Source organism: Xenopus laevis, chromosome 2L, assembly GCF_017654675.1.
Source record: "Xenopus laevis strain J_2021 chromosome 2L, Xenopus_laevis_v10.1, whole genome shotgun sequence".
NCBI classification, from domain to species: Eukaryota; Metazoa; Chordata; class Amphibia; order Anura; family Pipidae; genus Xenopus; species Xenopus laevis.
Window position 1 is genome coordinate 131,855,488 of NC_054373.1, and position 14,152 is coordinate 131,869,639.

Sequence of the window (14,152 nt, forward strand, 5' to 3'; positions counted from 1 at the left end):
CCCTCTTGCAAAATAGGAAGGAAAGTTTAATTACTGTATATGTACTTTGACAGGTCGAGTTGTAGAGGTTTGTGAGGTTTTTTTATACCTCAAATGAACTCACAACTCAAATGTTTTCTGATTTAGAAAAAAAACTGAAATGGGGAAAAAATCGAATGAGTGAATTCGGGGTGAAAAACCTGAAAACTTGAATTAATTGAACATTTTTGGCAAAAAAACCCCCTAGAATTAATCAAGTTTTCGAGTGAAACCAACTGAAAAAACCCAGAACATCATGAAGGCTACAAACATCCTCAAATGGTTGAAGGGACCTCTGCCATTGACTTATGCGTGACCTTAAGAGGTTTTAGCTGGAGTATTTTCAGATTCAAGCTATTACCAGCTTCAGTGTTTAATAAATATTGAAACATTTTAGTTTAAAAATAAAATACGAAAATGCTCATTCCATTAAGATGGAAACAAACCTTAGCTCCGACGGTACAGGATTGGTACTCAAAAGTTGACGAACTCCACAAATTTGAAGAACTCTCCCTTTTCTTATCTGACTCATGATACTTATAGTGTGAGATGGCTTACCTGGCTTTCATTTAAAGAATCGGCGTATTACAAGCAAACCTCCTGATTGCATGTTGGTTGTATGGGACCCTGTTGTTTTGCACCCTCCACTTTCCTGTTGTGTTGGAGCTTATGCAACCTCCTTTTTTGATTGTATCTCAGATTACAACCTTGATTATTTGTACTATCTTTCCCCCCCACCCTTCTTTGTTTTCTGTACCCGATTTTTCCTTTTTTTTTTGAAAACTCAATAAACATTCAATTGGGAAAAAAATAAAATACGAAAAATTAGATTTTTTTTTACCTGAAAAATGAGTTTTGTCTGAAAAAATACAATTGAAAACTTATTTTTTGTGGGCAAAAATCAACTTGACCTTTGAAAAATAACCCCCTATATATAGGCTAGATGTCTAGAACAAAACTCTAAAGTTAGAGATGCCACAGTCCTCTCGAGTGAAATTCCGCCACTCTCCATTTAGTTCTATGGGAGTTTTAAAAGAGTATTTATCAATGAAAGTTCATCCTTTGATAAATACGCCTTTCAAAATCCCATAGAAATGAATGGAGAGTAGCGGAATTTCACTCTAGAGGACTGTGGTGATCTCTAATTTAAATTTTTGAAAAATATGGATTTGGTTTGTGATTAACCCAAATCTGTGTAAAAAGGATCTGGCTAAAGCCTAAAATAAGCCTTCCTTATGCAGAAACCAGATATCTAGAAAGGGCAGTAAAGAGGGGTGTAATTTGAAGTTCTTTGGGCTACCCAAAAAAAGTGTTCCTGAGGCCCCATTGACCCATGCAAGTGACCCATTGGCTGAGAAACACCCCTGACTGCCTCCTGTGAGTTCTATATGAAATGGGTGGAAGTGCAGTTGTGATTTTCAGCCTCTGTGGAAATGTGTGCCCCAGGTGAAAATGCTAAATGTGACATTTGCATAAGAGATGCCACAGGATTACGGTAATGAGCAAATATATAGGAAGTTGATGAACTGGCAGGACGTTTCCTCACTACTTGCAGACGTGACCTGAAATCTGAGCAAGCTAAAGGTTAGGGTAATGTTTGTGCAATAAGTCACAATGTATTGATTTGTGAAATAATTTAAATACAGAAAAAAACCAAAAACAAGATTATTGTAGTAGGAGTGATTCTGCATGGTTGTTTATGTAATTCCCCAAATGTTATCTAGGTTTTGCCTAAGCTTGGAATGAACTTTGAGCTGGCAGCCATTATTTGAATTGTGTCATTTACGATTGTAATGTAGGCTTAAAGAAATGATGCTAGTAATATCAAAAATTATCACTTTTACAGTTTTTATGGAATAATAAGACGGGTGCTGTTCCTTTGTATCTTGATTTACTGTTCTGCAGAAAACTGCCATTGATATTAGGTAAAATTGTTATTTACATGTTTCTATCCTGACAACATTATATGAAGCTGTTGGTTCTGCAAGCCTCCCAGATTGACAGCTGTAAGTACAACATCCACACAGTTTGTTCTCTTGGCTTTAACCTGAAAAACTGATATATTCCAGCCAGGGGTAACAACAAAATATAACTGCTAACCAAGAAGTTTATCTTAATTGCCCTACATGTAGGAGCTCCTGGACATTTGCTTGGCAGCTAAAGTGGGGTACTTAATGCATGTGACCAAGAAATAAATGCCCAGGGACATTTACTTTGGCATCTTGTCTGGTTTTGCTTCTGCAATCTGTAAAAACGGAGTTGACTCCTCAAAACAGAATGGGAAATTAGAAATGATGTAAACTGGAAACCCCAGCTCTGGAAAGGGGAAGAAAGATGAGAGCAGCACGAGGGAGGAACCTGTGCTTCGTAGGGTATAAAATGCATAAGGCAGAGACACCATGAAAGCACAAACTGTGTCCCGGTACCAGCCGTCCAATAGTCACAGTCAGAGGAACCATGTTTGCTAAGGTACTGTGTATAACCTTTCTTTTTTCATAGACAACTAAAGTAATTTAATTAAGTGATACCTAATATTCTTACCTTTTTTCATGAGATCTGCAAAAATGTTGAAATATATGTTATTAGCCTGTTAAATAACAACTAAAATCCTGTTCCAAATTTATTTAAAATAGTTAGGTTTATATTTCTTTCGTAATTTGACTGTAAAATGCGCAGATCTTTGTATTTGCTGTTTAGTGTTTGATCCATTTACTCCCTTATACTGTATGTCAGTTAAAGCCTTACACTCTAAGGACTGTCATGCTAAAATCCCATATATCCTCATGTTTATATCTGTTTATAAAATGTGTCAGCTGACACTATAAGTTCATAATGGATTAATATCAGTGATTGGTATATCTGTGAATAATATGGATGACCATCAGTACACTAGTGTTTACAATATAATGTTCAATATTAAAGAAAGGGTCACATCCTTTTTACCCATAAAGAGGATCACCGTACCAGAGGCCACCCCTTTAGACTAGAAGAAAAGAACTTTCATTTGAAGCAACGTAGGGGGTTCTTCACAGTCAGGACAGTGAGGTTGTGGAATGCACTGCCGGGTGATGTTGTGATGGCTGATTCAGTTAATGCCTTTAAGAATGGCTTGGATGATTTTTTGGACAGACATAATATCAAAGGCTATTGTGATACTAAGCTCTATAGTTAGTATAGGTATGGGTATATAGAATTTATGTGAAAGTAGGGAGGGGTGTGTGTATGGATGCTGGGTTTTCACTTGGAGGTGTTGAACTTGATGGACTTTGTCTTTTTTCAACCCAATTTAACTATGTAACTATGTAACTATCAGGTCAAAACAATTTAAAGCTTATTTATCACAGTGGAATTCAACAGCTACTGTGATATAATAAATTGTGCTACTGCCAGTGGATCAATGGTGACCCCACAAATACTTTCTTGATGGGTCTGTGCAGTGATTTAAGTCTGACATTAGGATGGTACTTGGTCATCATCATCACCCCCAGGATTGCACTTAGCACACACATGTCACAATTCCCTTAGGGACGTGGACAAATAGATTCACCTTATAATCTTACTAGCCTTATATTAAGCAATATTGTTAATGCACAATATCTGGTCTATTTAAATTAATGTAAACTTTTTTGTTTTTAGAGATTCCTGGGTTATTAGCAGTTTTAGGTAACTAATTCCAGGGTTCCAGTTCAACCCTGTGTATATACTTTCTTTGCACTTCTTCTACAGTCAGTAAACCCCCCCCCCCCCCAGGGGTTTGGCAAAATATTCAAGTTAACCTATGAACAAGTGTTTTCCTCGCATATTCACATCCAAAATGATACAGTTTGTACAGTGTGGTTTTCAGCCAAGTTTATATAGATACATAAAAAAGTTATCCCATTAACAGGCATTTCCATTGACTATTCTAACCGAATGCTATAGGCGGCATGTCCAAGACTGGTTGTTGTGTTCAGCTACAGAAGACAAATCTTTTACTCACAATCATTCATGTATTTTGCAGACAGTGACTGAGAGCTTTGCTAATGTCATCCATGGTTTGAGCAGTGCTCACCTCACTGAAGCTGTGATCGTGAGAAGCAAGCGTATGATTCTGGATACATTAGGAGTCGGCCTGCTTGGGACAACCACTGAAGTCTTCCAAAAAGCTTTACAGTATAGCAAAGTAAGAAACACGTTATATGTTTGCATTACACAGTGGCATTTGGTAGAAGGGCTGGGACCCTGCAAAAATATTATTTGGTGGTGGGTGCCCTGCTATTGCTGTCCCTCCTCATCTACCTCTTTCGCTGTGCTCAGCTGTCCATCAACTGACTCATCAAGTTAACTGGCTGGAGAGGTCTTTGTCAGTTTGAGCTGCAAAATTAATACACAGATGTGTGAAATCTAGAGGGACAATGTAGTAGAAGTCTTTCTTAAACTGTTATTGCATGGCAAATTTTAATTGTCCACTTTTAATAAGTGCTTGAAAGTATCGTAATTTTTTTGGAGCAAATATTTCTTTTTCAGTAAGAAGTTTTATTACATTCATTGCACATTGGCGCAAACTATAAAAATCGCAAACATTCTTCCTCTCAGAAGAGGCCGCTTAACACTTTCTGGGTTCGCAAAAGCTATATTACATTCGCACAACGGAAATTGGTTTGTGCGAAGGCATAACATTTTGCATTGCAAATAGTTTTTCCGTTACCAACTTTTTTTTATTACATTCCCCCATAAATCTCTAGGTGAGGGAGGATAACACAGCAATACTTTTAGTTTATATAAAAATATATATTAAAAGAAAGTAATTACTTGATAAAGTATCCTTATGGTGTAAGCACAGATTTATGTTGCTTTCGCTGCCACAAAATGTTGGCTGAATGTATTAAACAAGTTGTTCACCTTTGAGTTAACTTTTAGTATGATGTAGAAAGTGATATTCTGAGAATTTGCTTTCATTTATTATTTGTGGTTTTTGAATTATTTGTAGCCTTACAGAGCATTTGTATTCTAGATGGGGTCAGTGACCCCCCATTTGAAATCTGGAAAGATTCAGAAATATAAGCAAATAATTGAAAAACTATAAAAAAATAAATAATGAAGACCAATTGAAAAATTCCTTAGAAATGGCCACTTTATAACATACTAAAATTAATTTAAATTGGGATGAAAAACCTTTAATGAGCTAATGTCAAAAGGGCAAAGGTCTAGTCACCTATAGCAAGATGAGTGACTTGCAGGAAGCCAATAAATGCTACAGGTATCGTATCTGTTATCCACAAACCTGTTATCCAAAAAGCTTTGAATTAGAGGAAGGCCATCCTTAAACTTCATTATAAGCAAATAATTCTAATGCTTAAAAATGTAATGATAAAGCAATACCTTGTACTTGAACCCAGCTAAGACACAATTAATCCTTATTGGAGGCAAAACAATCCTATCCTATTTAATGTTCAAATTCTTTTTTTATTAGATTTAATATATCGAGATCTAAATTACAGAAAGATCCCTTATACAGAAAACCCCAGCTCCTGAGTATTTTGGATAACAGGTGCCATACCTGTACCTGTATTTTGGTTGCTGTAACTAACTAAACCCCTAAATGTCTTAATGAGGCCTATAAGCCCTCTGGTTGGACACGTTTTAACATCTTGTTTGGCACATAGCAGCCCTCTAGAACTATTGAACATTAGCAAAAGTTAGGGAAGACTAAAGTGGAACATATTTAAACAGAAATGTATTCTGAGAGCAGATATATTTGCTAAATCAACTGAACCCACATTTTGAAGGAAATCTGCTTATTGATGTTACACAGGGAAAGTGTATTGTTGCTTTTGGTGATTTAAATGGGAATTTTCAAATATTCATTTGTGTCCTGTACTTCCTGATATAATTCTGCTATTTTTATTGCTGAAAGCTTTAAAACTATGTAATGAATATGTGAAAACACAGGCTGCAATTTTCACTCTATTAAAGTTATTCATCTAAGTTGGCTTTGCTTTTTACAAGCCAATGTAATTTACTTTTGTAGCAATCATAAGAAATGAAATTGGCAATGCTGCATAGGGTATCTATTATATTGCATTGTAAAAAAGAACTGAGATTTGAAGTAAGCGCACAGCTTCCTCTCTTTTGTCTTGTCCTTGCATGAAATGAATGAATGTTTCATTGATTTCAGATTTACAGCGCAGATATATCCAGCACTGTTTGGGGCCAATCAGATGTTCGGCTTCCTCCACTCTATGCTTCTTTTGTCAATGGAGTTGCTGTAAGAAACTTTTGAATTATTTATGATCGATATTAGATAGCCATTGCCCACTTTCCTAAAGCCAGACTATATTAATAACACTAAATTATACTGGAGCTTTGTGAACAGTTTTAAAATCCTAGTTAGAAATATGGCCATTGTTATGTTCCGAGGTCAAAACAATCAATAGCAGAAGTGCATTTAAATTTGTATTATAGGCAATCATAACCACAATTACAGTAAATAATCTTGAGGAATAGAAAATGCTATGGTTTCAATATAATGTATGTATATAACATTGTTCATTGATAGGCAACTAACAGCACTTCATCTAGCACCGAACCTGTGATAATTGAAGTGCCAAGGTTTGCATGACCTTGACATAAAAGGTGCCTAAAACAGAAAATATATGTTTATTTGTAGGTTCATTCCATGGATTTTGATGATACATGGCACCCTGCCACCCACCCTTCAGGGGCAGTCTTGCCTTCTTTGATTGCATTGTCAGAATCATATCTTGGAAACCAGAGGCCATCTGGACTTGATCTTCTTTTGGCATTCAACATTGGCATCGAGGTTCAGGGAAGACTCATGCGCTTTTCTAAAGAAGCCAGAGACATCCCAAAGAGGTATACAATACAGACCCATCATTTTCTGAAAAACTACAAATATGTTAATTGTATTAGTTTGGCTGCAGGCAGATGCAGTGAACAAAGCCAACTATCAGTCTTTTTTATTGATGTCTGTATTAGAGATGTACATTTATGTATATTTGTGCGTAGGGAATTCTTCAAGGTTAATGAACAGGTTGAGATGCTAATTGTGTATGAGAGTGAGACCCACAATTTAAATTTCTGTGGCTTCAGATAGGAACCAATATTCTTTTTTCCCGAGTTCATCACCAGCACTTGTTACTTTATTAAAATATCATACACAGTACAGTACAGGCATCAGGGCAAAAGCCCAAAGTGTTTTGGAGGATCATCATTACCGAGTTTAAATGTATGCACATTTTTTAGTTTTAGGCAAATAAAGGACAATTGCTAATGAAAGAGCATTTGCATGCAGTCTTCCTACACAAATACCAGGTTACATGTACAATGCACATCACTGATTACATTATTCTCCATCATCATGATGCCAAAGAGCATATTCAAAATGTATGGTGAAGAATTTTGTCAGTCAACGGCTGAACTGTATTTGTTAACGTCTACAGTTCATATTTCTTAAAGGGACAACATCCACACAAAAACTGAAAAAATTAAAACGTCATTCCAACATATATTTTATATATATTTTAAATGTTGTTTCTAAAGGAAATCGTTTGTTTCTTCCTTTTTATTTTCTGGTTCTGGCTATGAAACGGTATAGCAAAATAACTTTAAAGCCACTCAAAAGCTGAATTGATTTATATAGTTACAATGTTATTTTTATTATGCATTTGGGGGCTTTAAATGGTCTGCCAGTGAATGATCAAGAAAATATCAATTCAACTGACAAAAAGGTAAAGCATTACTGAAAAGTATAGTATTAGTTGCACTGAGACAAATTTGTCCAGTATTAGTAAATGAGCTCTACAGCGTGTTAGTTGTTTATCTAATTTTGGGACATTAGTTAAGAAAACCTCATTTAAATTCTTCTATGTGAATGATTTATCATATATATGTTTATAATAGTTACATTATAAAATCAGTGTTGGTCGTTTTGTAGTGTTCAATTTTGTTTACCAATTTACAACTGCATATTTAACAGATTTCACCCTCCCACCGTGGTTGGACCTATGGGAAGTGCTGCAGCATCATCTAAATTTCTACGTCTGAACCAGTCTCAGTGCCGAGAGGCCCTAGCTATTGCTGCATCCTATTCTGGAGCCCCAATGGCTAATGTAGCCACACAAACCAAACCACTGCACATCGGCAATGCTGGTCGTCATGGCCTTGAGGCCTCTTGTTTGGCATATCTAGGCCTTGAAGCAAGCAAGCAGATTTTTGATTTGGAGACTGGATTTGGTGCTTTCTATAATGACTACGATCCCCAGAGTTTACCATCTTTAGACTCTTTTACCTGGCTTCTGGAAGATCAAGATGTGGCTTTTAAGCGCTTTCCAGCTCATCTTGGAATGCATTGGGTTGCAGATGCTGCTTCAGCTGTCCGAAGGCACATTGTTGGGAGCAATGGTTTGCTGCCTGTGGACAGTGTAAAAAGAATTGAACTTAAAATCCCAGATGCCAAGTATGTGAATAAACCTTTCCCTACATCAGAGCACGAAGCTCGCCATTCCTTCCAGTTTAATGCATGCACTGCTCTTCTTGATGGAACTGTATCCGTTCAGTCATTTACTGAATCCAACATTTATCGACCAAATCTGAGAGAACTTCTAAGTAAAATACAGGTAGTACACCCATCTGACAACAAACCAAATTTCGAGAAGCTGTATTGTGAAGTCAATATAACAATGCAAAATGGAGACACTTTTAGCGAGAGATGTGACACATTCTATGGTCACTGGAGAAAACCTCTTAGCAAAGAAGATCTTGTGAACAAATTTAGGTCTAATGCGTCTACTGTCCTTTCAAAAGATGGCGTAGAAGGTATTCTGGAAACTGTGGATAGACTGGAAGATGTGGCAGATTGTTCTGTGTTAAGCAGCTTTCTGAAATTAAAAAATGATGCTTTAGAAGAACGCAAAAAAACAATTTTACAATAGATTGTGTCAAGATTTTAATATAAACACAAGTGCCTACTGTATATTACACCTATATTTTAACACTAACTGCACCTATGTAATTCGAATAATTCTTTATTGTTCCACAACATCCCTGCTGACTATTTTCTCATCCTTCAGATTAAGTGCAGTAATTGGAAATAACATGCACTTATAAACAAGCAGCAAAGCGTATTTTAGCCATTGGAAACTTTCAGATATCTGGCTATAGTAGGTCACGCTGAAGGTTATTCTGCAACAGCTAGCACAACAAAATTCAGACTCTCAAGAAATTCTTTAATATGTTTTTAATGGTGTGAGGGTTCCAAATAAAACACCGGAAATTGCCAAGAGTACTGTTTAGGGGCTTTCTAATTCTTTGAAACTGGTGTTGTGCAATAATATGTTTACAATATACAGAGAGAAAAATACCTTTGTATGTAACTGAGAATTAATAAAGGGATATCTAGTATACATTATTTACAATGTTGTAATACCAGATTCATTTGTAATGTTGCTTAAAGCAGTATAGATTTAAGGAAAAAATAAAGTTTTGTTTTACTTCTGAAAAACCTGATTTTTTTATGTGTCAGTAGAGCAACTGTTCAGCTAGAGGCCCTCCAAGTGATTTTTATGGCCCAAGAACTCCATACACTTCTTTGTATGATTCATAATTGTAATAAAATCCATTGCTCACATATTTTGTAAGGCAAACAATTTGCCTACTACATGCTAAAAATTGCACAGCATTGGAACATAGGAGTCCATTTCCTGGCACTCATGATTATTACTATTTCCTTTCTTACTAACATCAGGGCTATCTTTTTTATAGCAAGGATTCCAGATGTAAAGTAAAGATGAAATCCAGTGTTCCCCGCATGATAAACCCCTTAGGACACATTCACCTACTGAGGCACAGTGAACAATGTTTTTGTCCTACAATGCACCGTTTTCCCAGAATTGTGGCATCACTGCGGACACAAACAGTAGATTCTCTTGACACAATTGCAGTATGTGCAGCCAAAATGGACTCTGCTGCTAATGCACAGAGTTGCAAATTGCATCCACCTGTGCATGTGACATCTGTACCTTATTTACTGAGGATAATATGACATATACACTAGTGATGTGAGGGCCGGCCCGATACCAGTGGGAGCCGCGGACTTACCTGCGGATCGGATGGGTTCGGCCGATCTTGCACCCCCCTTTCCGGATGGGTTCTGCTCTCCCCGCCCGAGACCTTACAATGCCGGCTTCGAACTTCAACTTTTATAGACACATGCCTGCTCGCCCCGGCCCTTTTGTGATGTCATCAGCGGGCCAGGGCGGGTCTATAAAAGGAAGTCGGGCTCGGGCAGGTGCGGGTGGAGGGAGGGTGGATATCGGGCTGGTGCGGGAAATTCTGTACAAAATAATGTGTTGCTCAAAAAATGAAAATCACATTAATGTTTTCAGTTTTAGCTACTGTTCTAAAACATCAGAAACTTTGATATGGTATTAGAGTCTCAGGAACAACAACAACAAAAAAAATAACCATAATAATCATGTGTTGTGCAAAAGTAGAAATTTCCTGTGGTATTGTCACTTGGAAACAATATAATCTGCAAGGGAAGGTTGTGAAATACTTCTGTGCTTATTATTCTTCATTTTATAATATTAAAAACTAAACACGCACTTAACATTAATCTGTTAATGTGTGATTAATGATATGGAATTTCCAACATTGCGGTCCTTGTGTATATTGTAAATTGTAAGCAGCCTGCATTCACCCTTGCTACCTTGAACACTGCTGTGAAGGCAAACAAAGCCTGGGCCCTCTGTAAATTAGCCTTCCCCAATGTACATAGTTAGCCCCATGCTCTCTTGTATGCACACATTTATAACTTTATTTATAATGTGCTACTGTGATACACACACACACACACACACACTGTAAAATGTAATAAAAGAGTACACTGTGGTAAGAGACATACCTGTACCAGAAGGAAAGAGTTACCTGTCCACTAGACTTTACAATCTAAGTAAAAGCTGTGTCATTTCTGGATCCTACAGGAACACTTAACTTTTAACCCTTATATAGGCCCCACAGTATTAGCTCTGATTAGTCTCATCACAGATCGATGGCCCACCTAGAATGCCACATGAATGACCCAATCTTGAAGCTGCATTTGTGGTTTGCAGAAAGAATCAGCGTTCTGCATTTATGACTGGTCTCAATCCCTTTCTAGCATACAAAGGTGACTGCCAAGAATCTCATCTTGCTAATCTTTTTTGTACACGGGAGATCACTGTAACCACTGCAGCTGACCCCACATACTCCAGTTACATTTGTAGACTGACAGGCCCAGGCCTAGGGCAGCAATATTTTAGGGCAGCTGCATTCTAAGGAGCACTGGCGACGCACCGATCTTTTACTCCTCTCTACGTGTACCCCCAGTGCTCCAGCACATGTGCTAAGGGGGGGGGGCGACGCAAGGAACCTGTGGCCTGAATTGCTACAGTTTGTGCAGCCTGGCTACCATCATATTACTAATGAAATCTTGTATATTTTTCAGTAGCCATGTTACAATAAAGAGTGCCTATGCCTGAAAGAATTGCTTGCGTACCCTATAACTATATATATATATATATATATATATATATATATATATATATATATATATACTATAACCCCCTAAATTTATTTTTTGCCAAATTTTGCAAAATTATAATTATATATATACTGGAAGGAGCACACACCACTAAAAATAAAATTCCTGGGTGCTGATGAATAATCAATGTAGAAGAAAACACAATGCCTGTAATACAGCAAAACAGAAATGCCATTATTACCCAGAAAGAAAATAGAAATATAGAAATAGTCACAAATCCCCATTGTATATAGATACCTCTCCCCAGCTGTTATAGCTTGCCATGGACAAAAATTTTATTCCAAAAATGTAAAAAGTAGCAATTTTCAGCTGTGGAGAGAAATGGTAAATACCAGCCAATCTAAGAACAATGCAATCTCATACATTTTCCCTGTTGTTTATTTGTTAATCAACTTCAGCTCAAAGACTCAACCTCCTGGGATCTGGTGAGGTCAAATAATGGCACTGACTCCACTTACTCCACAATATCTTGTCAGCAAATTACACTCTGTGTGGAAAAACATTCCCGAGGAGAACTGGAGAATGTTCCTGATCCTGAGCCAAGCAATGTATTCTTTTTTGTGTTGCCATGACAACTGGAAAGAAGCCTGGGAAATTTATAGCATGGAAAAATGTAGAAGTATATAGTAAAAACATGCAAATATATGCAGGTAATGAATGCATGTCTATCTATTGTAGATACAGTAAGCATAAGGCTCCACTGTGGTCTGCACCACATGAAAATAATGCTGCAGGTCACATGTAGGTCTCTGTGTTCCATATTGGAGGGCAGCAAACCTGCAGCAATTCAGAAAAGTGCAGGGCAGGGGGCAAGTGTGCAAAAGATTTGCCAATTGTTCCTTTGCAACCCGCCCTGCACTTTTTGACCCCTCATATCTTTCCTACCATAAAGGAAACTCTAATGTTTTCTTGTACAGCAATTTGCATAATATTGCTCTGTCGACTTGTCTTCACAGAGCATAATAGTTTCTGTGTTGAGATTCACTACAATTAGAACACAAGGTTTTATAAAGATTATGAACATACCCAAGTGTAATCTGCAAACTGTAACCTCAAAAGGCAATAATGGATTTCTGTCCTTTCCATGTTGATATTTTGAAGTGGTGACAAGTATTGGCTAAAGAGTTGGAGGTGGGGTAGGTGAAGGCCATAGATGGGACAGGGCAACAACCAGCCATGACCATAGCAGAGTGTAAGAAAACCTACCTGCCCTGGTGGTTTAGTGGGGCAGTGGGGACACCCGCTGCACCGCCATCGGCGGGGACGCCCGCCGCGTGGTCCTCTTCCGGCACCATCTTGCCTGCCTTAGGGCATGCGTGGCGCGCCTGCGCATTGTTTATAGGCGCAAACACGCCAGCGCGTTTTGGCGTGAATGGCCACGTTTTTGCCGTGAATTCTGTCCCCTATAAAAGGCCCATTCTGACTGCAGACAGATGCCCGTGATAGAACTTGTTTCTAGTGGTTTACTGAGCCTTGTGCATCTGATCTTTTCCGTATTCTGTCTGTTGATTACCCGTGTTTGACCCAGCCTGTTCCTGACTATTCTGCATTCTGTATCCTGACCCTTGCCTGCCTACGACAACTCTTCCTGCTTTACCCCTTGATTGACAACCCGGTTTGACCGTTGCCTGCCTGACGATTCTTGATATCTGCCTGCCTCGACCAAGCCTGTCTGACGATTCTCTTGCCTGCTCCATTTGTACCGTGACCTTCGGCCCAAAGGACTTTGCTAACAGCCGTGCCCCTTTGCCAGCCAGAACATCTCGCCTTGTACCCCTCGTTAAGTCCAGGTGGCACCCAAGTAAGCTGAGGGCTCCTCCCGAAGCCCAGTGGTGGTCACACTACTGGTGAAGCCGAGCCGAGACCAGGGTGCTTGGCACTTGTTCTGGTATTGGGTGCCGGTCGTGACACAGAGGTTACGCTAACCCTGCTTAAGGATCAACCAAACAATAGATAACTAAATGTTAGACAGACAAATCTGTAAATATTGAAATAAATTATTTGTTAAAAAGGGAAGATTGTATCATACTTACCGTGATCTTTCTTTCCTTGACGAACTCCATGTGGATTGATAGTCCATCCCGCCTGCTACCATCAGAAGGGCCCTCCCCAAACCTTTAAAAGGCCTTCTAAACACTACTGAAAAAGGGTGGGCCATATTTACATGGAGTTTGTCAAGGAAAGGAAGAACGCAGTAAGTATGAACTTTATGTCAGGACTTACCGGGATGTAGCAAGCTACTCTTTCCCAACGGGAGGGTAATATGCTCAACAGCAACCTGCAATCAGCAGTGGCATAACACCGAAGCGAGCCCACAATCACATAATTTCTAGAAGCGAATTCACATAGAGACTCCAGATGAAAACCCCAGAAATTTACAAGGATAAGAATAATCCAACAGTATAGACTCTATACTACAGAATCAGAGATGTTAGCAAAATGTCAGAGTGAGGAAAAAATGAGTCCAATAGCTTAACAGCTTGACACTCCCAGAAGAGAGAGAGATGAAGACACCATTGCACATGGCAACCTCAAAGTTTAAAATACCTACTC

At 38.3% G+C, this 14,152-nt stretch overlaps 1 protein-coding gene across 2 annotated transcripts; it reads left to right on the forward strand.

The window, feature by feature from the left end:
* The first annotated feature begins 2,392 nt into the window (after nucleotides 1-2,392).
* acod1.L (aconitate decarboxylase 1 L homeolog) lies at nucleotides 2,393-9,531 on the forward strand. Of its 2 annotated transcripts, XM_018247279.2 has the most exons (5): nucleotides 2,393-2,487; nucleotides 4,019-4,180; nucleotides 6,176-6,265; nucleotides 6,668-6,873; nucleotides 7,997-9,529. In XM_018247279.2, the coding sequence occupies exons 1-5, from the start codon at nucleotides 2,476-2,478 to the stop codon at nucleotides 8,949-8,951; spliced, it is 1,425 nt and encodes a 474-aa protein (XP_018102768.1). In that variant the 5' UTR covers nucleotides 2,393-2,475; the 3' UTR covers nucleotides 8,952-9,529. The 2 variants fall into 2 exon arrangements, with proteins under 2 accessions (XP_018102768.1, XP_018102769.1); XM_018247280.2 differs by lacking the exon at nucleotides 6,176-6,265 and having other exon boundaries at nucleotides 7,997-9,531.
* Nucleotides 9,532-14,152: the final 4,621 nt, after the last annotated feature.